At 36.6% G+C, this 25,539-nt stretch overlaps 1 protein-coding gene across 5 annotated transcripts in view; it reads left to right on the top strand.

Moving 5' to 3' along the window:
- Positions 1-653: 653 nt before the first annotated feature.
- The window catches only part of ZNF280D (zinc finger protein 280D), a 129,867-nt gene continuing 104,981 nt past the window's right edge, over positions 654-25,539 (top strand). For 2 of the 5 annotated variants that reach the window (XM_028100205.1, XM_028100202.2), the window contains exons 1-4: positions 757-801; positions 19,662-19,707; positions 19,820-19,888; positions 24,064-24,210. In XM_028100205.1, the coding sequence (XP_027956006.1) occupies positions 19,861-19,888; positions 24,064-24,210 (175 nt within the window). In that variant the 5' untranslated portion in view covers positions 757-801; positions 19,662-19,707; positions 19,820-19,860. Of the gene's footprint in view, positions 802-19,661; positions 19,708-19,819; positions 19,889-24,063; positions 24,211-25,539 lie in introns of all 5 variants that reach the window. The other 3 variants (XM_028100203.2, XM_028100201.2, XM_028100204.2) reach the window with 3 other exon arrangements.

Genomic DNA, 25,539 nt, shown 5'->3' with positions numbered 1-25,539 from the left:
AGACTGATCTTGTGAGGACAACTGGGAGAGGAAACTTCCCTTACAGATCAGAATATAAGGTGTAGCAAGTTATTTATGCAAGCAGTATCTTGCTAAGTGTTCTCGTAAATGCATTTATTTTAACTTTTCTTTAAAGTTATTACAGGGATCCATATGTCAGAGTTAGGAATTAAAGGAGACACAAGCAACATCGAATGTTTGAAACAAATATGGGAAGATTAGCCAATTATTAAAAGAAACCGACTCTACTTGTCCTCTGGCTTATGTCTTCGCCCCTCACAGGCACAGTATTTCTTTGTAATGGCGCCTCTCTTCCTAGACCTTCTTACTCTCCAAGCCTGCGGAGAACTGTCTGTTACACACAGGGAGGACCCGGAACTCACGTTCCCACGCCTTCGGCTGAGGTGCAGCCCCGACTTCGGGATCGCTGCCCCGGACGGGCCTGGAAGCAGGTGGCCACCCACAGCCTCGCCAGGCCCGGGCCCTAGCCCTCGCCAGCAGCCTGCGCGTGGCGGGGCGCCGCGGCCTTCGAAGGCCTGTGACGCGACGCACATGCCCGCGCCCGCCTCCCGCGTCGGCGAGAAGAAAGGGAGCCCGGACGCGCGGAGGCTGACCCGGAGCCTACCCATGAGGCAGCGCGCCGGCTCCACGAAAACCACCCCCCCTTCCCACGGCTCAGCTGCTGCTCCGCAATGGGAGCCGCCGCCGTCGCCGCTGTGTAGTTTTTCGTGCTCCTCCTTTTCCTCCTCCTCTTTCTCCTCCTCCTCAGGGCCCCAGTCAGGCCGATCCGCTCCGCTCACGGTAAGCGCCCCCCGCCCCCGCCCGCCCCGCGCTGCAGCAGGCAGAGGCCCTCCCGCGCGGCCTGCGCCGCCTCACTCCGGGGGCGCTGGGCCGGGGGTGTCGAGGCCGGCGCGCTTTGCCGAGAGCGCCCAGGGCGCGGGGGAGTGGACCGGCTGCGCGGCGGCGGCCGGACCGCCATTTTGCGCCGGCCCCGGCGGGGGAGGGATCCCGGCGCGACGCGGCAGACGGCTCGGTGCGGCAGGCCGGAGCCGCGCAGGCCGCTGCCGCCTCTTCTTCCGTCTCCTCCTCCGCCGCCTCCGCCTCCTCCACCTCCTCCGCCTCCTCCACCTCCTCCGCCTCCTCCACCTCCTCCACCTCCTCCACCTTCTCCACCTTCTCCACCTTGCCTCCCAGGGCCTTGCGCCTGTTTGCCCCAGCCTGGGTTTGGCTTTTCTCTCTGCTACTCCCTTCGGTCCGCCGTACATTTTGTGCCGATATTTGGCAGGGACCCATGCTTCCAAACAACAGCGCTCCCCGGAGTGTCTTCATGGTAGCCGGAGACCGAAGGGGGTTCAGAACTTTCGGGCATCCCGGGCCCGAGGGCCCTTGTCTCCCCCTCCCACCCCCCGCCCAGGTGACGAGTCATCCCACGCTCACACCCTCATTCTTGTCAAAGGGACTTCCCTGCTCTGCCCTAGAAGTCCCGTTATTGTCTACAGAAGGGCCCTGAGGAGAAACGTGGAGTTGGATACACAATTTACTGACCGAGCTTTCAGGTTTTACTTACTGAGACGGAAAGAATGAGCTCACTCTGAGGTTTTATCCTGCTCTAGAGATGGAGGGAGTTCCTCCCAACTTAGCTCAAGTTTGAAGGCTTTTAAGGAGAAATCTGCTAGAGAGGAGAAACGTCAAAGTGAACCCGCTTCTGCAAGCACGGGAAGACCTTGGTCCAAGGGGTTTTCTTTGTTTGCAAAGATTTGTTTTTTTAAAATTCTGTGAACTTAAACTTTATTGTTTTCAGATTTGGACTGGGTCTTAAGAATTTGACGTCTTTTAGTGCCATTAGACATAAAATTGGAAACCTAGGAGGAGAGTTTTTAAAGTACAAAAGCCACCTCTTAGCATTTGTGCTAAGTCCTGCCTTGGGGGATTAGTGACAACTCAGGCTGTCTAAGAAGTGGAAACTAGCTGTGCCATTGAAGGCACTGGTTTGCTTAGAGAATTGTTAGGGCTGTATGCTCTTGACGTTTTAAAACATCAGTACAAATACCGTTATAATTGTATCTTGCCTTTGTATCTGTCATTGATATGCTTGATTTGTACCTCAAGACCCCTTTTGCGTTGGTGTGTGTTATGGAACTGTTTGAAAAGATGAGGAAAGAGCTTCAGGGAGACGTCTTTAATGAGGTTATGGCTAGGAAGTGATAGAACCATTTCTAGAAACTTAGGTCTTTTGATTCCTCATTCCGTGCTCAATTCTCTATATTTCATTTTTTTGTGTGTGTGCAAATAAGGTGACAGGAGAAGCAAGGAGGCTCACCTACAAATTTAAGAAATACTATTCAGCTGCTCCTTTTACATTTTTGTTTTTAAGAGTTTACTTTTAGCTTTTCAACTTTTTATTGCTGAAGTTTTCATGTTATTTTTTTTTCCCCGAACGTATTGAAAAGTTGAAGAATAGCCCATTTTGGACATTATATGTACCACCTAGTTTTTTAAAGTGTTGCCATTTTGCCACATTTCCTTTATCTGCCTATCTTCCATGATTTTTGGTGAACATTTTCAGAGCACATTGCAGATACGACAGTTCACATCTAAGTCCTATCGATGTGTCTATATGGATGTCATAAGAATAAGACCAATTTTCTGTATAATACTTTTACAATACTGTAATCATACTTAAGAATAATCTCTACAGTCTAATATAGGTATGTAGTATGTATTCACATTTTCCCCATTGTCCCGAAAATGTCCTTTTTAGTCACTTATTTTGGAACCAGTATCCAATCATGCATTACATTTGCTTCTGTTAGTTTCTTCTAATTTAGTGTAGTTCCCTCTCTCGCTCGCTCTCTTTTTTTGGGGGATGACATTGACCTTTTGTAGAGACCAGGCTACCAGTAGTCTTGTAGAATAACCCACATTCTGTATTTTACTAAGTTTCCTCTTCATTAGGTTTAAATTGTACCTTCTATCCCCTGTATTTTCTGTAAACTTGAAGTTAGATCTGAAGGCTTGTGTAGATCAGGCTGAATATTTTTGGCAAGAATACTTAAGTCATGCAGTGTACCTAACATTATACAGCATCAGAAGGAACATAAAGGAGGGTTATCTGTTATCCTATTAGTAATCCTAAATTTGATCTCGCCAATAAAATGGTGACAGACTATCTTTGCACGCTAAGCTTTTTCTTTTGCAATTAGCAAGTAATGTAGGGAGTGATATTTTGGCATTAGTATTGGTATGAATTTACCTGCAGTAATCTGATAATGAGATCGTTGGGAGCAGTCCTCTAGAAATGGGTGTTTGGGGGTGAAGGAAAGGAGCAGTTTTGGAGGATAGGACCAACTTAGTTTAGGGAACTTGGAGTTGCTGCTACCTGTTGGCATCAGAGCCTAGGCTGGTTAGGGGAGAGGAGGCTTAGAAGGTAGTTGTCAAAGACTGCCTTCTTTGAAAGTTTGCTTAGGGTCCTTGTAGTGGTAACGAGCTGTGATTAATAGGAAAGTTCTGAGGGAGTTAAATGTTGGAGAACTACAAATCTCAGCATCTCCACTTCAACCCATTCGTACCAGTTAAGCTGTCTATTCCAGTCTTGCTTCTTTAGTCCAGTGTTTTCCTATTCAGAATTGGCTTTTTTAGTAGGGGAGAGGAAGGCAAAGAAAAGGAATAGATAATTTTTGTACACTCCTCTCCCACACTTGCTTTATTTATTCAAGAGAACATTTAGAACCATACCAAGATTTTTTTTTGTCTGTACAAATTCAACAGGGGATGTATCTGAATGGAATCACAATTCTGGTAAATAGAAAGTAAACTATAGTTTTAGGTGACAGGAAGTTGGAGATTATTGACAACATTTCGTTACATTTCAAAAGTAACTTTTGAAAGTTGAGATATATTTATGACATGTTCACTAATTAAGTATATAATCCTGGGTAGTTTATCTTTTCCTGCTTCAAAAGACTCAAAAAATCTGATTTTTCAGTCAGGTTATTTTAAAGATATAAATAATGATTTACTTGGTAATTTGTATCAAACGTGTGTTTGGAATTTCTATTCATTTCTACAAAGCAATTTTCTTTTAAGGACTCTTAACTATCTTTATACCAGGAAAAATAGCTACTGCTATTCACCATCTGGATTTAAAGGAACTGTTTCATTTTTTTTTACATTTTAAATTATTTTATATAATTTTCATTATATAATTTATAGAAGAATAAAGGGATAATATAAAACAACTCATTAGAGCTTTTAATTAGAATTTAAACATAGTCTCTTTGTATGTATCTTGAGACATGAAAAACAAATACATATCATGCATCTAATTGCATACCACCCCTACAGTGAATATGCACACGTTTTTAGTTTTTATATGCACGCAAAGAACATCTTCCTTTAGTCTTCCCATTTTGAGAATCTGTGCAAAAAAACATTGTGGTTGAAGGGTTAGACAAAATTCTCTTCCTAGTTCCTGCAAGTTCTTTTCTTAGTTGCATGAGGAAGGTTCTTGGTAATTGAAGCTTTTCCCATACACTGAAAAGAGTTATCTGCACTATTATCAATCATAGTTCATCATTTTCAAGTCATTCCTTTGCAAGTATAGATTCTGACCCTCTTAATGAGTGTATCTACCTCTCCTGTAGTCTCATTTTATAATATGGCTCTCTTCATGTTAATTTATGCAAGGTTTTTTTTTTAAAGATTTATTTATTTTTAGAGGGAGAGTGCGTGAGTGGGGGGAGAGGGAGAGAAAGAATCCTCAAGCAGATTCCCTGCTAAGAACGGGGCTTGATCCCAGGACCCTGATCTCTTGACCTGAGCCGAAATCAAGAGCTGGTTGCTCAGCCGACTGAGCCACCCAGGTGCCCCTGCAGGGTTTTTGAAATTCATTTATGCTTGAGAATGCGTTGAGCTGAGAAGAAAAACTAGTTTTTCTTAGGACAGTAAGAATCATCAAATATGTATGAAGTCCAGATTATGTGCAATTGACTTTTCTTGCTTCCCATGTGTGAAAACCCATAGAAGTTCAACCCTATTCTTCCTGATATTGCCAAATCAAGAAAATTTCTTGCTGGGTAATACTAAGCCAGTTCTACACTTAAAAAATTTTGTCACAAGCTGTCTTTCTGACAGAAATTTTAAATTCTTTTGCCCATTCTTGTAATTTTTGTATTAATCTTGGTTCTGCTCCTATTCCTTTTCTGATGCTCTGTGTAGATTTACATCTTTCAAGCTTAGGATGTTTCACTGTCCCATGTTGCCCAGATTTTTATGTACATTTTCCAGGTTTTGAAGGTATATGTACCTGAAATGGGCAACACTGTCTGAATGCGACTACTTATCAGCTGTCATGTGAACCTGGAACCATCCATCTTGTAAATGCTGATTTGAGATTTAAAATACTTCTGATAAGTTCTAGCTTATCATTCCGGGGCTTTTTTGCATGTGCATCATTAGATGCATTACTTAAAGAATTTTTTGAAGCTTTGAGGGCTCTTAATTTTGTTGAAGGGAGGCTGGCCATCTTCTTTGCTTCATAATTGCAAGATATTTTCAGTTCTAGATTTGTAGATACCAATTAGCATAACCAATCCAATGAATTTTAAAAATTTCCACATCATCTATTTCCTTCTAGTCACCTTCGTATATTCCTGCATTCAACACTTGTCCATTTATGAACTGTATCAAGTTACTCTCCTCTGAAGATTCAGTCTGAGATTTCCCACATTTCATCATTAGAGTCTAAGGTGTTTGCTGTCTATCTTTGCATTCATTTTTAGATTCATCTGATAATTGTGAAATGTGACCTCTGCCAGTTTTCTTCTGTTCCATAATGGGCAGAAAATAAAAGTTCTGAGTTCTTAACTATATTCGGTGAAAACTGAAGACAGATGAAGTAGATCAGGATATTCTGCACTAGCATATGCCACTTTGACCTAAGGATTATTTTGAGTGGACTGCAATTTAGAATTAACAGAAACAAAAACTGTTTTCTGTCCTCCTGTTATCTGCCTGAAAGCCAGTCATAAATATCCCTTTGTGAAGATATTTTTTCCGCCTTGTGGTAGGAAAGGAAGAGTGATTCTTACTACTTGAGATGGAGAGTTAATACCAAGATGAGTTTGCATAAACAGACCTAATGAGAATAACCCTTATCTTCCATTAGTTCTCCCGTGTATTTTCTAGTTACTTCTCCATGATTTATTGTCTCTCAAAGCCCTAACCCCCTTTCCTTTGTTAAAATGGTATATAAGACCTTGAATCTGACCACTGCTTTGAGACTGACTTCTTTTTTGTGAATTCCCGTGTATATAAATATTAATAAAAATTATGTGCTTTTCCTCCTGTTAATCTGTTTTTTGTTAGTTTAATCCCCAGGTTGCCAGGTACTGCAACATAAAAGGGTAGAAGTAAAGTTTTTTCTTTTGCAGACTGCAAGGATGTCTTCAATCATATGTTTTTGAAAGTTGATGCAATATTTTGTGCAAAACAATAAGAAAACTGAAAGATAAGAAAAGTGAAAGATAATGCATAGTGATGATTTATTTCATTGTTGCATTATCCTTCTAGGCAATTAAATCATTCTTATGTTTTCTTATTATTTTGATTCTTTTTGGTAAGCATAGTTGGGAATATTTGTTTAGCAGTGGTGAAGTAATACCTAGGATGATGGAATTAGCAAAATATTTTAAGAGGTAGGAAAAACAAAATCACTGAAATCACATAATGCATCTTAGATTTATAAAAGGAATCTATAAGCTTACATAGTAATTGTAAAATACAATGAGTTTTATTCTATTTAAAAGTAATAAGATGTTTGAAGATTTCTAGGAAACAATAAAAGCCATAAAATGTCAATCTTTACAACTAGAACTACTCAAGAAAGAAAAAAACTAAAATTGTTTCTATGGATTCTGATAGTATATTGAAAGTTAATGGTTAATTTGGACCATTAGATAGAGTTCCACCCCTTTCCAACACACATATTAAGCCTCCCTGCCTCTCCATCTAGTAACATGATAGTTTTTTCAGCTGTTTCCACTCATCTCTAATGAATGTAGGTAGTACTTAGAAAGTTATCCCTTGAGGTTTCTGTTCCAAAATATTTTTGTTGTTACCATTTTTTCTTCCCTTCCCAACTTTACCTTCAGAGCTCATCTGCAGTAAAAAAATGATTAACTGAAACCCTGTAGGATCAAGGTGTAATATTTAGGCTTTTTGGTGAACTGGATTAAACAAAAAATATTTTTTATTGCAAACATTTCTGCTTTTTTGGTTTAGTACATCATGATGAGCACAGTGTGAGTTTTTGGAATGATACATGTTTTGCTTTACACTCTGCTTGATAAATGCTTTTTCTTAGAGTTGTACTAGTCACGTGAATACTCCCTGTTTAAAGTTACTATTTTAGGGCGCCTGGGTGGCTCAGTTGGTTAAGCGACTGCCTTCGGCTCAGGTCATGATCCTGGAGTCCCAGGATCGAGTCCCACATCGGGCTCCCTGCTCAGCAGGGAGTCTGTTTCTCCCTCTGACCCTCTTCCCTCTCGTGCTCTCTATCTCTCATTCTCTCTCTCTCAAATAAATAAATAAAATCTTAAAAAAAAAATAAAGTTACTATTTTACTCTTTGGATTGGTATATACAAAATTTTTGACCAGCCAGTATAGCCAGGATAGTAATTTAGCTCGCCTTTTTAAACAAAGGCTTTGAATTGATTTATGTAGTGTAGCGGTTCTCTGGCTGTGGTCTTGGGGACTTGAGGTGCTTTCAGGGGTTCTATAAGATCCTCCCTTTACTACCTACCTACCTTGTGAGGCTGGGTTTTCTTCATTTCAATAGAACAATGTAATGCAACAGATTAAATGTAGAAGCAGATAAGAGAATACAGCTGTCTTTATTAAGACAGCTATTAATGGGTTTTGCAATAATATAAAACAATGCCGCTCTAAATTTTTTGTTTTGGAAAATATTTTTCACACAACTATTTATTTTAATATATAATGGGTTTATAGTAATTTTTAAGTAAATTAATATATCTTAAATTTCTGAGGTTGGGGTTTGTGGACCTCTAAGATTTCATCATTAGACGTTAATCAAACACATAACTTTTTTTTCTTTTTTTGCTAGGTTTGGGATTTCTTCAGCATGACAACTGCTTGAATGACTTTCATTTGAGGGCTGTTAACCAAAGCAAAGATCATTAGTCTATGAAATAATCTTCTCCTTGCTTCTAGGCTCTACCCCTGTGTGTTCCTTATTTTGTGCGTAATTGTTCCTTTGGCAAGTTTGAGAAGCAAAACCTGAAGGGCTTGGGAGGGGTCTGAGTGTTTTAGATGTAGGTAATCTGTATCTCCTGCTTTGTTTACTCATTTTGCTTTTCCCAGTCAGCATTTAAGATTATCTGACTTTATACAAGGATTGCTGACTACTGATAGAAAGGCCCTAATCAACAAAATGGCTTTATTAAGGTCCATGGGTAAAAATAATAATAGACCTCTCAATTTTATTGAATAGAAAAAAAGTAAATAAGAAAATTGGCCCTACTTTTTTGACACTACATTGTTGGTATTTATGTTTGAGAAGTTGTAACACAAGAGATGTCTTTCTAATCTTTTATTCTAGTATTTGAGAGATTACAAAGTATATTCATAGATCATATTTCATCCTCAGAAAAATGCTACTTTGAGATGGGTGGTATTATCATCTGTCCTTTACAGATGAGGGAATTGAGTCTCAAAAAGTTCATTTCATTCATTGTAATACTTACTGGGTGCCAGATGCTGTATATTAATTTTGTAGGATATGATGCCTTGGTCTTCCCTCAGTCCATCCTCAGCCTTGTAATCTCAGGATTGCATGTTCTTTTCTTGGGCTAGATAGCATAGGAGTAGCCTGGCAGCACCAACCACTGGTGGAAGTGCCAGTTCCTAGAACATTTGGCCTGTTCTGTACCTCACTGCATTCTGGAAGCTTCTAGGATAACGCAGCTCTGCATGGATTGGTGGAGAGTTATAGGACATTATTAATTTGTTGGTTCTGTGTTAAATGGATGAAATCAGATCCGGATGCTCTGAGGCTGAGTATAAAGTGAATTTTACAAAGTAAATCTACTATGGGCATGAGGTTTTAAGGGCCTGAACAAATAAACAGTGAATGGAAAATGAAGGGTTGTTGTAGGAAATATTTTGAAGGAAGATGATAGGACTGGTAGGACTGGGGAATTGATTAGCTATAAGTAAAAGAGGGAAACACTGAAAAGAACTTTTAAGAGGGGGTGCTTTGGTGGCTTAGTTGGTTAAGCATCTGACTTAATCTTGGCTGAGATGTTGATCTCGGGGTTGTGAGTTCAAGCCCCATGTTGAACTCTGCACTGGGCTTGGATCCTACTTAAAAAAAAAAAAAAATTGTTAAAAAATTTTTAAGGACTCAAGATCAGAATGATGACAGTTTCATTGGTGGTAAAAGAGAAGTGCAAAGGTAGAACTAATTTTTATAAACTGAGGTAAGGTTAACGTAACATTAAGTTCACCATTTAAATTATCTTAAAGTGTACAATTCAGTGGCATTTAGTACACTCACGGTGTTAAACAAGCATCAACACTACTCTCATAATAGTAGTTTCAGCTTCTCAAAAGGAAACCCATTACCCATTATGTAGTCTCTCCCCATTCTCCCCACCCTACAGGCCTTAGCAACCACCGATGTGCTTTCTGTCTCTATGGATTTGCCTATTCTGGACACTTGACATTAATAGAGTTATACAATATGTGACTGACTTCTTTCACTTAGCATAATGTTCTTAAGGTTCATCCATTTAGCATGTATCAGTACTTCATTTTTTTACTGCTAAATAATATTCCATTGTATGGATATATCTTTTTGTTTATTCATTTATCAGTTGATGAACACTTGGCTTGTTTTCACTTCTTGGCTATTATGAATAATGCTCTAGGACTAATTTTTATGGAGAAGTTATGTTCAGTTCTGGAAATACTGAATTTGAGGTGAGTTTAAATTTCCAGATAGCAGTTTTCAACAGTTATGAGATGACAGGCTGGAACTTAGTTGAGGAGTCAGGGTTGGAGATTATTATTTGATGATTTTATAGGCTGCTATTGAGAACTGATAGCTAAGACTGTGGGATTTATTAGATATGTCATTTAGGGAACAATTTGTGTAGGGCTGAGGAGTAAACTCTATGAAAAACCTGATTTTACACTATTTAAGGAGCCAGAGAATATGGAGAATCTGTATAGAGTTAAATAGGAGGAGGTGGGTAGAGAACCAGTCTATTGTCATATAAAAAATTTTTGAGGAGGATGTTTCAAGAAATTGGGATAAAACAGATGGAAGATAAGGAAAATGTAAGTGAAGAAAGGGTAATTTGATTTGGGGGGGGTTATTGGGATCTTCAGTTGGATACCTTCAGCAGAATACTGTGCAGTAGAAAATGTAGTAGCTGCATTGCTGTGCTCAGCTTAGTTTTGACTGACAGAATGGGTGGGGATAACTAGAGCAAAAGGATTGCAGCCTGGATCAGGGTCAGCAGGGGTTTTACTTGGATGAAATGGACGTGGTGCAAAGAGAGATTCCCCATATCCTTATGAAGAAGGGTTCCTTTTACATAGAAGCTTTTAACAACTCCGCTGATTTAGATTCATTTGTAGACGTAAGCAGTCTACTGAAGTACAGGCCTTCTATTTATTGATATTACATTAAAAAATTTTGTGTTATCAAAAATGTTAAAATTTCAAAAAATGGGTTTATCATGATAATTTGAGATTTCCAATTTTGCTCTGAATCAGTGTCTGTGAGGTAGATCTTGATATTGGGAATTGACATCAAACAGGTTTATTAAAATGCAACTTAAATTGTTTAAAATTATCAACTATTCTTTTTTCTTCAGGAGTTTACTTGCTTTGAATAAACTCAAGAATTTTATCCTCAGTGTTGGACTTCAACCCAGTTGCTTCATTCATTACATTGAACTTGAAAGTTTCTAGAAAATATTTGGGTATGATAGGTTGATTACCAAAAGACTTTATTCATAATACCAAAATGGCATTTCATAATTCAACATTCTCAATTAGAACAGTTTTTTTTTTAACTGAAATAATAAATTCCGTTTGTCTCTCTGTCTAGGTAAAAATTTACAACCCCGTAACAGAAGGATATGTTTATAATATTAGGGTTGGAAGGGCCCTTGGAGATGTTGAAAGTGACCATTTTCAATTATATAATGCTTAAAATATTTCATATTTTTCTTTGGTGATATATCACATCTTGAGTTCATCTCATTTCCTGATATTTTAACTATTAATTGTTTTATTCTTATGTTGAGATGACATCTGCTTCCCTGTAGTTTTGGTCTTGTTTCTGATGGAGGCAAGTAATATATGGCTGAAATCTCCGGCCTTTTAAGTGCCTAGATTTGAATCCTTGCTCTGCTCTTAGATGTGCTACTTTGGGCAAGGTACTTAACCTCTATAAATCAGTTTCTGCAGCTGTAAAGTGAGGATGATAACAGTGTCTACATCATAGAGTTTTGGAGGATTAGACAAAGTAATATATGCATTTAATTAATGTTAGCCAATGGTAAAGTTATTATAAATAGCATAATTTGTAATTAGGATAACATAATAGTATATAATGAATTAAGTAGTTGTCTTGAAGCTCAACACGAGGAATGAAATTCTCTAGTTTACTCAAAACAAGTTAAATATTACTAATATTGTTATTGTTATTATCACTTGAACCACAAAGAATGTTATCCTCTTTTTTCTTTCTCATGACAAACTTAAAAATATTTGTAAATAGCTTTTACTTCTACCACTTCTACCCCACAGTCTCATGTTTCCTAGGTTAAATATCTTTAGTCTTTTGACCTAGACAGAGCTCTAAATCTAAGTCATTATAATAGACATCTGTTTTTGCTACACGGCATCTTCCCTCCTACTTTGGTAACAGATACTTTGATTTTCCTTTGGGAAAATCTTTATCTTACTGGGTTTTTTTGGTTGGTTGGTTGGCTGGTTGGTTGGGTCTCTATCTCTGGTACTAGGGGGAGCAAGTCCTTAGCAATAATGATTGGATTTGGGAAGCACATATGACTTAAGCCAACCCAGTCAACTCCAGTCAGAGCTTGTCCTCTTATTAGTGTCCAAAGTTGGAGCTGGCATAGTCATTCACAGTGGGGAGCCTCTTCTGAGGGTAGAAACAACATAGAGAAAGTAAAACCCAGGAATGGAGATAGAAAAACTAGATTTACATATCATAGTTTAAATTGTACCTGTATTTAGTTCTGTAAATGAGCCAAGGAGTTCTCTTTTGCTTAAGCCAGTTTGAATTGGGTTTTCTGTTACTTAACAGTTGAAAGAGTCATAGCCAATACACAGTATGCCAAGTGGGGATCGATTAAGACAGGATAGAATAAAACCACTGTCTCTTTGGTTTTAGACTCAAATTCTGTTATTTTTGACACCGTATCACAAATCTGATCATATCAGTTTTTTTATTCCTTTAAATTTTTTTATTGTTATGTTAATCACCATACATTACATCATTAGTTTTTGATGTAGTGTTCCATGATTCATTGTTTGTGCATAACACCCAGTGCTCCACGCAGAACGTGCCCTCTTTAATACCCATCACCAGGCTAACCCATCCCCCCACCCCCTCCCCTCTAGAACCCTCAGTTTGTTTTTCAGAGTCCATCGTCTCTCATGGTTCGTCTCCCCTTCCGATTTCCACTCCTTCATTCTTCCCCTCCTGCTATCTTCTTCTTTTTTTTTTCTTAACATATATTGCATTATTTGTTTCAGAGGTACAGATCTGTGATTCAGTCTTGCACAATTCACAGCGCTCACCATAGCACATACCCTCCCCAATGTCTATCACCTAGCCACCCGCTCCTTCCCCACCCCACCCCCACTCCAGCAACCCTCAGTTTGTTTCCTGAGATTAAGAATTCCTCGTATCAGTGAGGTCATATGATACATGTCTTTCTCTGATGGACTTATTTCACTCAGCATAACGCCCTCCAGTTCCATCCACGTCGTTGCAAATGGCAAGCTGATCATATCAGTTCTTGCTGAAAATCCCCTTATTGGCTTTCCATTGCTCTTAGGTTAAGGGAAAAATTCCTAACATGATCTCTGGGATGCTGTGTTGTTTGACTTCTGTCTTATCTCCTACCATATACCCCCTTGCTTTTCTTTTGCACTCACACTAGTTTTTTTTGTGTTTTTTTTTTCAGTTTCTCATATTTGCTGTGACATAGATCTTTTGCACATGCTGTTCTTTCTTCATGAAATGCTTCCTTTCTTTCCTTTCCTGTCCTGTCCTTTTCCCTTTTAACTCCAGTCAAGGCTGAGTTCCAGTCTGTTCCCTCTTTCTTTTGCCTGTTCACTGTTAAGATTCCTGCACGTATGATCTTTTTTTTAAAATGACATTTGAAATATTTGGTTTATTTAAAAAACAATACTGTATATCTATAGTCTCCTCTTTTGGGGACCTTTTCTCCTATTCTTGGGGTGACCATTTTCAGAACACAGTATTCTGCTTAAAATAAAAATTAGAATCTTTCAGAAATTGGTTAAGATTTGATGAGGTATCTTCTAAAGTTTCTATGATCCCCCAGTATTTTGCCTATAGTATTTAGCTGCTAAGTGATCAGATGTTTCTAATTGTACATTTTGTGTGGCTGAAATGTGCTGTCTTCAGGAATTAGTCTGTAGTTTTTAACAGTAACCAGTTAACTGGACTGATTCTAAAAAATAGGTACTGAGTTTTCTAACAATAAATCATTTTAAAAAATAAGAGGCATAAAAATGGGAAGTACTGATTTGAAATTTGGTTTCATCTGCTTAATGTTTGTAAATAAATTTAATAAGCTAATTTCTTTATAAAATTTCATGTTTAAACATCTGAATTTTCTGAAATAGTTGTGGGTCTTTTTCAGTTTTATGGGGTTTATTGCTTATGCTTTAAGATTTGTATTTGTGTGATTTATATGCCAGGGTGCACATCATCATTTTCTGTTTTTCTAACCCTGTTAGTTAATTTCCATGGTAGAATCAATAGGTGATGGATATTAAGGTGATATAAAAGTGGAATTTTTAAAATGACTCTCTGTCCTCAGAAGACTGTGTATGTTTTTAAGATAATGAACATTAAAATGAATTTTCTAGTATCACCTTGAGATCGTTGGAAATTCTTGAGAGATCACAGAACCAGGGTTGGAAATATTAAATTGTTACTCATAGTTAACAACCCACTTTGACTCCTTAAAGCTCTATTCATTTGGGATTAGAATTCTAAAATTGTAGACCTCCATTTTGGTATACCATTAGTCACAAAGACTGAAGAATTGTTTATAAAATGAAACAGAACATAAACCAAAGCTTTAAAGTCAGTGGAATGATTTGAATACCTGATTTCTTGTCAAATTTGTGAGAGGAAAAAAATGACAATGTTTTGATGACCCTGTGTCATCCAAATCATTCCACTGAAAAACTCTTCTAAGTATATAAGTAAAATTGTTAAAGGTTACAGCTCGCTTGTTAATCTTAGACAAAATTTATGAGTTAGTTGAACGTTATTTATGTATGCTATCCTTATTTTGAATAAAAAATTTCAGTATTTAAGTTGATTCTATTTTGGTTTTGTATTTTCCCTTTTATGTTAATCTGGTTTTTCGTGTTGCTAATTTCTTGGTTAGGAATGCAAGCCCCCAATTAAACATTTTTATGATGAGAAAAAAGCAAAGATTAACTTTTTAATAGTTTCTCAGATTATTTCATTGAATAACTTTTGGTGTCTGGGGAGATGGAGAATTTAACCATTCACCATATTCCTCAATTTTTTTTATTTTACTTGCTGCTTACTCATTTTTAAAAAGGATTTTTTTAGGGCAACCTGGGTGGCTCAGTTGGAAGTAGCTGCCTTCGGCTCAGGTTGTGATCCCAGGGTCCTGGGGTCGAGCCCCGCATCGGGCTCCCTGCTCAGCAGAGAGCCTGCTACTCCCCCTCCCTCTGCTTGCTGCTCTGCCTACTTGTGCTCTCTCTCTCTCTGTCAAATAAATAAAAACTTAAAAAAAACTTAAAAAATAAAAAGGATTTTTTTAGAAATTAAAATACACTGATGCATGTAAAATGAAAGTTTTCTTTTTTATGGAAATAGTATAAGGCACTTTATCCAAATGCTAATTTTTGTATGTTGGTATTTTTGAATTACTTGTTTTATTCTATGAGACGAGTAGTATATAATTTAACAGTATTGATAAATTGTAGGTATATGTGTTTATATGAAGGTTTAAAATTTTTTATGTGTTTTCACTAGTTTATAAATGCTTCTTAAAAAGATGAAAATATGGTAGGATAGATGTGACAGCTACATTCTGGAAGGTATACTTACAAAGCTAACATTTCATCATGTGAAATACTACTGTAATGAAGATCTTAAAAAACAAAATAATTTCTAAATGCTCAGCTGATAGCTTGTAAATTCTAGTATAGTAACAAAATTGTGAACTGTTCTTAGAGTTCTTGAAAATGGTATTAAGCACAGAGTTTAAAATTGTTAAGATTTATTGGATGATTTCTGTGTCTTAGGCACTGAGTTATGTGCTCTATGTTTGCTATCTAATTTAATCTTCACTATAACTTTATCAAATAAGTTGCATACATATAGTAAAGCAAGGCACAGAGATTAACTTTCCCAAGGTCATCCAGATAATAAATGGTTGAGTCAGAATTTGAATGTGGCATTCATTCTTCACCATGTTTTACTGTTTATTATTAATAAATGTTTAAAGTATACAGTATACAGTAAAGTATAGAGCTAAATTAAGTTGTAGAGATTATTAGTTGACCTAAGAGCTGAGACCCAGAATTGTAACTTGATTTGATTGAAAGTTGTAGCAGTGCTGGGGCTATGACTGGTTCTTCTGACTTCTAGCCTAATGCTCTTTTTTTTTATGTGCAGACTCTACAGTTGTGGTTTGTGAAATTGCTTAATCTTTATCAGAAAGTAAATAGAACTATATCTAGTACGTAGCACACCTGTGCCATACTGTGTGCTTATGTACCAGGTCAAATGCGTTACCTTTATTTAACACAATGATATTGTATCGGGTGATATCTCTCAATGGATAAAAGTAAATTTTTCAAGCAATTAAAAATTTAGACCTGCATTTCCATTGATTTTTAAAATTTCTGTAGAAAAATTATTTAAGATATTGTTTAATTTTAGATATATAAAAGCTGAAACAAAAAATAGTAAGATAGGAATTAAAATTATTTATATGAGTAGTCTCCAACAGTGAATGAATTATTTTCTAAAAAGTCTTTGATTAGTCAGTTAATTGGATTTCATGTTTTTCTTCATAGAAACAAGTGTATTAAATATTAAACATGGTCATGAAATGAGTCAGTAGCTGAAATTGAGTGTTCTCTTTTTCTGGCTATTTTGGGGCTCAGTGTGAGCTGTAGAAGCTATTAGAATGTTTTGGAACTTTGAGACCCTCACTGCATATCTTTGCTGGATATTCCACTTCGGTGGCAGCTGATTTAATCCTTCATAGAATTCCGTGCCTTACTACCAAAATTCTGAAGTGGTGACCTGAGAGGTTTTTATGGTGGTAATTTTGGCATGCTTCAGTGGCAGAGATGCCAAAGGAATCCATGAAAGTGTTTATTAACCAGAACAAAATATGGCAATGATTCTTTAGGGTAGTGTTGTCCAGTAGAAATGTTCTGTAGCTGTACTGTCCAATACAGTAGCCACCAGTCACATGTGGCTTTGAGCATTTGAAATGGGCTAGTAAAACTGAGGAACTGAATTTTAATTTTATTTAATTTTAATTAATTAAATGTAAATAGTCACATGTGGCTAATGGCTACTACATTACATAGTGCAGCTTTAGGCTGAAATTATGCTTCTAATTACATCTGAGGATTTCCAGCTTTATAGTGTGTTTGAGACTGTATCAGTTGAGGTTTCTAAGTAGCTTACTGTGGTCCTTAAGCTTTTGAAGTAGGTTATCTTAAAGTCATCTCTATCATAATAGGCAGTAGATGTCTGTTCATATAGATGAGTCATTCATTAATTGAATATTTGTAAATTGAATACTAATTTCAGAGTTTTGGTAAGAGAGATTTATATGATCACTTAGCAAAAAATATATATATGTCAACTATTTAATATTCAGTATAACCATTATTATAACCCAATAACTATTCAAATAAAAAAATATTACATATGAGTCTCTTAAGCTGTGTAATTGTGGCTCTTGAAAAATATTCTGTATTCTTGGTAACAAGTAGGTCCTTAACATGAGCAAAAATTGTCACGTATTTATCTCCTTGACATAGTCATAACACTGATACTAGTTTAGAGATAAGCTACAACTATTCAGATAATTGAGTTAATCAGACTTATTTATTTATTTATTACAGATTTATTTATTTATTTATTTATTTGACAGAGAGAGACACAGCGAGAGAGGGAACACAAGCAGAGAGGGTGGAAGAGGGAGAAGCAGGCCTCCCGCCGAGCAGGGAGCCTGATGTAGGGCTCAATCCCAGGACCCTGGGATCATGACCTGAGCGGAAGGCAGACGCTTAACAACTGAGCCACCCAGGCGCCCCGAGTTAATGAGATTTAAATAGACTTCAAAACTTGGTGAATTCAGTTAAACACAAGATTCAGTAGAGTCTTGGCGCATGGGTGGCTCAGTAGGTTAAGCATCCAACTTTTGATTTTGGCTCAGGTCCTCATCTGGGGTCATGGGATTGAGTCCCATGTGGGCCTCTGCGCTCAGCAGGGTGTCTGCTTGAGGATACTCTCTCCTTTTCTGCACTTTGCTCGTGTTCTCTCTCTCAAATAAATAAATAAATCTTTAAAAAAAAAAGATTCATTAGAGTCTCCTGTGATAGTAGTTAAAACATTTATAACAGTAAATTCTGAAGTTAAAATAATAGTTATTTTTCCCTGTGGATTAATGCAGTCCAAATAAATTGGGAACTAGAAAGCAAGAAAATTTGCTTGTGTCAGCCTGAGGATAAGGAGAAATATAAAGATTGAATTAGTGTGCATTTTAGTATTTTAGGTGTCTGCTCTCTAGTTTTTATCTTTTTTTGCTTTATAACTAAAAGTTATTTTAAAATTTGTAAATTTTATAAAATTTATGATGTTGTGTATGTGGGAATCCAGAATAATTCTTGTTTTAAATAAATGAATTAAAATTTCTTTTTGATAATTTTTATTCTAATAGCAATTGTTTTTCAATCCCAAAGAAATATACTAGATTATAAATTTCTGAAGGCAAGGACTATGACTTACTCATTTTTGTTTTTTCCCTAAAACCTCAGCACATCATCTTGCATTCAGAAGGCAATGAGTAGTTATTATTTTTATATTTTTTAGTAATCTCTACACCCAACCTGGGCCTCGAACCCACAACCCTGAGAACAAGAGTCATATGCTCTTCTGACTGAGCCAGCCAAGCACCCAAAGAGTAGTTATTTTTGAATGAATTAATCTGTGATGAAATATGTCCATTTACTTTTCTTTCCTTTTTAAGGTCTTTGATAAAAAAATCAGAAATATATAAACTAAAATTTGTTTTTATTTATTTATTTTTAAGATTTTATTTGTTTGACAGAGACAGTGAGAGAGGGGAACACAAGCAGGGGGAGTGGGAGAGGGAGAAGCAGGCTCCTCACTGAGCAGGGAGCCCAATGTGGGACTTGATCCTGGGACCCCGGGATCATGACGTGAGCCGAAGGCAGATGCTTAATGACTGAGCCACCCAGGCGCCCCTAAACTAAAATTTATTTAAAGTTATGTTTTTTTGGGATGCCTGGGTGGGTTAGCCAGGTAAGCGGCTGCCTGCGTCTCAGGTCATGATCCCGGGGTCCTGGGATCGAGTCCCACATCAGGATCCTTGCTCAGCGGGGAGCCTGCTTCTCCCTCTGCCTGCTACTCCCCCTGCTTGTGCTCACTCTCTCTCTCTGATTTAAAAATGAATGAATTGGGTGCCTGGGTGGCTTAGTCGGTTAAGCGACTGCCTTCGGCTCAGGTCATGATCCTGGAGTCCCGGGATCGAGTCCCGCATCGGGCTCCCTGCTCAGCAGGGAGTCTGCCTCTCCCTCTGACCTTCTTCCCTCTCATGCTCTCTCTCTACCATTCTCTCTCTCTCTCTCAATAAATAAATAAAAATCTTTAAAAAAATAAAAAAATGAATGAATGAAATATTTAATTAAAAAATAAAGTTATGTTTTCTTGTGGAAATAATTACATTTATATCTGAAATGTGAATAGGTTACAGTTAAAGATTAGTATATCCCTTTGTAGTTGAAAATTCAGACTTACTAAAACAATACATCATGAAATGATTACTCATTTTTATAAAAGGATACTTTAAAAAATTATTTGTAGGTTAATAATTCAGACTTCTTCAAGTAGTAAGTGCTTAATAGAATCACCATTTTATTTACTAAATTTAGGTTCATTCAGGAATGAACCAGTTATATAAAGTGAGTTGCAAGTGTATGTCAGACATATCAAACTTAAAAATTGAACTTTTCATAGGAAAAATTAAGTATGTGTACATTTAATTTAATGAGATCCACTCTAATACTAGGTATCTTTATTTTATAGGAAGGAAAACTGAGATATAAATTGCTCTCTTGTCTGGAGTCACATGGTGAGTTTCGAGATCAAAATTAGATCCAAGAATTTCCGAACCCCAAGTTTCATGTTTCAATATTTGGCATTCCTTAAAGTGACTCATAAAATTGACTGATATCATGTGTCAGTACTTAGGTGACAGTTTACAGAAAGTCAACTCTGCAACTTGATGGGCGACAACCCTTTTCAGCCAAAAAGTAAGTTTTGCTGCCACAACTGATACTGGTTTTCGTGGCTTTTGAACTGATAAATTTGCTTCAGTATAAAGGAGGAAAGGTAGGCACATTTTCTTGTAGACAAAAAATCTTAAAGTTAGAGTAACAAATGCTCACATAACAAGTAATATAAATTAAGTGAGTAAAGTAGAAATGAAGTTTTTTTTCTTCTTATGCCCAGTGATAACTTAGTTTGGTGTACATAATTACCTATGTTTCTTTTATGCATAGACAAAAAATAATTATTTCTAAAATACATAAAGCTGTTATGTGTCTTTAAATTTTTTTTTCTTAACAATTTTTCCTGGGTGTATTGACAATGGCAGTACCCTTTTAAGAAGAATGAGGAAGACCTTTGTCTTCTGTATTGTTTGCTACGGCTTCTATAACCGAGAACCGTAGACTGGATAGCTTAAACAACAGAAATTTATTTCAGAATTTCTCATGGTTCTGGGGGCTAGAAGTATGAGATCAAAGTGTTGGTCTCATAAGAATCAACTTAGGGGCACCTGGGTGGCTTAGTCGTTAAGCGTCTGCCTTCGGCTCGGGTCATGATCCCAGGGTCTTGGGATCGAGCCCCACGTCGGGCTCCCTGCTCCGCGGGAAGCCTGCTTCGCTTCTCCCTCTCCCACTCCTCCTGCTTGTGTTCCCTCTCTCACTGTGTCTCTCTCTGTCAAATAAATAAATAAAATCTTTAAAAAAAAAAAAAAAGAATCAACTCAAAGATTTGATTCCTTTTGAGGGCCATGAAGGAAGCATCTGTACCAGGCCTCTCTCCTTCGCTTATAGATAGATGCCCATATGCTTCCTATGTCTTTAGATGGTCTTAACCTCCAAGCACGTATCCATGTCCTGATCTCCTCTTTTAAGGACACCAGTCATTTTGAATTAGCGCCCACCCTAATAACTTCATTTTAACTTCATCACCTCTTTAAAGACCCTGTCTCCAAATATAGTAATATTGTGAGGTACTGATGGTGAGGACTTTAACATATGAATATTGGAAAAACACAGTTCAGCCCATAACACAAACTGATTTGAAACTTTTATTATCCATATACAATGAGTTTCGCTAATTTTTAAAAATTAGGCATTGCCTGACTGCTTAGTTTCCTAGTCCATAAATTATTATATACTGTGTGCCTACTGCCTATCTAGAGTGTAGAAGGAAATACAGTCAAAGAGCTCAGTTTGGTCTTGGGACATATATTTTTAATCATTCGACTTGAAGAATTCTATATAATTAATAAAACAGTATATAGTATAGAAAAGAAAGGGATCAGTTCATGATGTTCATGACATTTGGGAAAATGGGAAGGCCTTTTTTGTTTTGGTAGGTGGACTATTAACATTTAAATAATGTTAAGAGGAAATAATTTGTGACATACTTTTATAGAAAGGAAAAAATTTAAAAATTTATAAAAGAATGGTTCTTAATTTGATATGGTATTTCCATCCCCATACCATCCATGGTATGCCATCCCCAAAGCATTGTTTCAGTTAGTATCTTTTAAGAAGTGGTAGAACGTTGTCCTAATTTTGAGTCAAAAGTAGAAGTGGCATTACTCTAATATAATAAAAAATTACCCTTAGAAATGACTATATTTAAATGATAAATGAAGGATATTGTCAAAGCCAGAACCCTAGAGGGTTTTTTTTGTTTGTTTGTTTTTTGTTTGTTCGGGGTTTTTTTGGTAGACCACCCCCCATCTCATTCCATATATTTAGTTATATCCACTTATATCCATCTCCACTCTTACTACTTTAGTTTAGGTGCTCAGTACTGTTTCTCTTCCCCTTCTCCTTTTTCTCCATTTCTGCTTAAAGGAATATATGCACATAGTTTAAAGAGTCAGACCATCTGAAAAGACTTTAAATGGCTTAACCAGTTTCTTGAAGAATGCTTATGTGCATATGTGCATATATGTTGTGCTGTCTGTTGCATAATCAATTTTACCACTTTCTAATAATCTGACATGAGAATTTTTGCTTTCTTAGAGCTAGCCCTTCCCTCCAAGTATCTCCCAATATAATTATTATCTCAGTATTTGGTTTAATCCATAGTTGATGTTTCATTATGATGACTATAATAAATGCTCTTCACTGACGGGCATGGTAATATGCTTTTAATATGCTGTTATACATAGAATACATACATTTACCCTTCCTTCCCTCCCTCCCTCCCTCTTTCTTTCTTCCTTCCTTTTTCTTTCTTTCTTTCTTTCTTTCTTTCTTTTCTTTCTTTCTTTCTTTCTTTCTTTCTTTCTTTCTTTCTTTCTTCCTTTTTCTTTCTTTTCTTTTCTCTTTTCTTTCTTTTTCTTTCTCTCTCCCTCTTCCTCCCTCCTTCCCTCCCTCCCTTCCTTCTCTTTCTTTCTTTCTTTCTTTTTTTCTCATGTATCTAGCTATTAATGCTTTTCATGTATTTTCATTTGCTAAGTTGTATAAAAATCTATAGGCATGTCTTCCCATACTCTTCAGTAGCCTCTCAATTCAGTTTTCTACATAGTAGAACTTGTCAGGTAGTCTAAAAAGATGATTACATTTTAATCATCTTTTCTTTGGTGTCCCAGAGACATTTCCTCCTGAAGTACTGTTCCAATCTAGTCTGGACTGGTTGTTTTCTGGGTCTGCTGAAAACTATTGTCCTGGGACTTTGTATTGAACACTGTGTTTTCTACATGCTGTGTTTCTATCTTGGTTAAGTCTCATATTTTTATGGATTCTGTAGTAACTTCCTGAGAAGGGTTACGTGGGAAGTAAATCTTGTGTGGTGTTGCTCTTCTTTATTTTCACACTTGATGAAAAGTTTGGGTAAAGAATTCTAGATTGAAAAATAATTTTGGTTAGAAATTACTGAGGTATTATTTACTGTCTTCTACTAAAGTATTATAATATAGTTCTTACTCTTATTGACCTTTTGTATATGAACGGTTCTTTCCACCCCACCCCGCCCCATAGATCTTGGATATTCTCTTTATCTTTTTTGTTCTGAAATTTCATGATGATGTGTCTTGATGTAACTTTTTTCTTGATCATTGTGCTGTGTACCTGGTGGGGCCTTACAACCCAGAGATTTATGTTTTCCAATCTAGGAAATTTTCCTGTATTATTTCTCAGATAACCTACTCCCTGCTTTTTCTCTGTTCTCTTTCTGTAAATTTTATTAGGTGAATGTTGTACTTTGAAATTGATTTTCTCTGACAACCTTGTGTTCTCTTCACTATTTAGTGTGTGTGTGTGTGTGTGTGTGTGTGTGTGTGTGTGTGTGTGTGTGTATTTTTCTCTTTTTCTCTTTTTCTCTTAGCTCCCCCTCTGGGGATATTATGATTTTTTTAAAAAACTGAATTAAAAAATTTTGGCTTTCATATTTTTAATCTGATTTTTTCCTGAATATTTTTATAAAATTCTTATCTAGTATCTCTAAAGATGCTAATATATTGTCTTTAATATTTTGCTCTCTGCATTATCTCTTTTCCTTAGGATTCTTTATCTTTTTATTGATTTGGTCTAAAAGACTGGAGGTTTTCCTGAAATTTCTGGTACTTATTGATTGTCCATAAATATTTAAGAGTGAGGTACTAAAATTCTACCTAGGAGCTCTGTGCTTGGTCAGAACTTCTAGGGTGGTGTATGTTCATATTTACTCCACGTTCTTTGATCTGTTTCTTTAGGTAAGAAATGTCTAATTTGCCCTGAACAGAATAAGTCTCATTTTGTTCCCTTATTTTAGTCCAGTGCCTCATCCCTGCTTTGTGCCTGGAATTCCTGAATTTGGTTCAGTTTTTCTAGTATATCTCCTGTGAGTTACCTCTTCTTAGTTCATCTCCCCTTTGTTAATACTTTTTTCCCTGAGATAATGGTTAGGTGAAATCCTTTTTGTAGATAAAATTATACTCCAGGCATATGACTGGAACTCATTTTGACTGTTTCATGTAAATGACTACTGTCAACCATTATCTATTTATCTAAATTCATTAGTTTATGTCTTAGAGAATGAGCTCTGAGTTTCTCACTGTTGCTGCCATGAACTAACTACAAATATCAAGTCACGAATTGCTATTAGGGCTATTAAAGTAGATCTTAAATATACTGTGAATTTTAAAAAAATGTATTTCCTTTTTGAAAATAAGGTTTGCTTCTCTTCTTTTGAAAATTAGATAATTCAAAAATGGCAGAACTCTTTATGGAATGTGAAGAAGAAGAGTTAGAACCATGGCAGAAGAAAGTAAAAGAGGTTGAGGATGATGATGATGATGAACCAATCTTTGTTGGAGAGATAACAAGTTCAAAACCAGCAATTTCAAGTAAGCATTTACTTTTAGTGGAGCCAGCTTTTATGAAATACTGTTTCTAATGGAAAAACTTGTGAACTGCCTTATAAGGTACTCATGTCCTTGTTCCTCTGTAAGGAGTTAGAGATGAAAGATTTGGTGAGAGGTGAGTGAGAATTACAGAATCAGGGTGAGGACATGATTTGAGGACTTGAGGAGGGAGGTAAAAGGTTAAAATACCAGATATGAGGAAAATAATAGTCTAAGATTAGCTGGTAACATGGGAGGTCTTTTGAAATTGGAAATCATAATTTTTAGTGGAGCCAAGTAACCTGTTTATCTGTTTATTTTCCCCACTTAAACCCAGAATTAGAGAACTGGAAGAGGTTCAAATACTTTTCTTCAAATGTCATAGTATACTAAATAAGTTTTAGTCTCAGACAGGGGTCCTCACATTCAGGCAACTACAATGTCATCATACATTGCTACAAAATACATAGGCAGAGAATAATTGCAGTCTCTAACCTGTGTGCCAACAGGGGCTGCAGCTTCTGACCACATTCATCTTCTACCAGCTCTCATTTATATTTATCAGATAGAAGAACACTGTCTACAGCCATGTACTTGGATGATGTAGCAGTTAGTTAATACTTAAATCTTTTATGGCTTTCTAGCAGAATATTTTGGTACCTTTGTGGATTATTAGATTTTAGAGTAGTTGGATTTGATGTTGTTAGAATGCTAAAGCAAAGACCAATGACACTTACTAAAATGTCCACTCAAAAATATAAAAAAGTACAGAGAAATAACATACAAATGTTAGGGCAGAAAGAGAAAATAGATCATTTCCAGTTGCAGGTACATGTTTATTTGTTTGCTTGTTTAAGCCAGGTGAATTTACCAAAGAATATGACCAGCATAATAGAGTTTTCTTATCAAGGCAGTGCTTAAAGGTATGATTAAGACACTACTTTTAAGTCTTCTGAAAGCTTGATTCTTTCTTCTATTTCCTCTAAACTTGGAATGGCATTTTTATTCAGTTTTATCAGAGGGAGGATCACTTAAATTCTCAATACCATTTCCTGTGGCAGATTGGTAATCTCTTAGGTTCTAAGTGGAGTGCCACTTTGATTATAAATTGAACTAGGCATGATGGCATGCTTTTTAATGATAGTGGAACAGGATTATATATTCTCTTAATTACTATTTCTAGTCATTGTGATCATTTTATAATGGATATTACCATATTATAAAATAGTTATTCAGATTATCTTACTGAAAAAAATAACAGTTAAGATCAAATTGAATTATACCAAGTAGTAGATGTTAACAGTATTCAACTAGAACAGTGCATATTAGTTT

The sequence above is a fragment of the Eumetopias jubatus genome, unplaced genomic scaffold (genome assembly GCF_037043125.1).
Source record: "Eumetopias jubatus isolate StellerSeaLion01/CBP00866 unplaced genomic scaffold, mEumJub1_p1.0 scaffold_7, whole genome shotgun sequence".
NCBI lineage: Eukaryota > Metazoa > Chordata > Mammalia > Carnivora > Otariidae > Eumetopias > Eumetopias jubatus.
The sequence above is the reverse complement of the archived record's forward strand: the minus strand, read 5'-3'. Positions and strand labels throughout refer to the sequence as shown.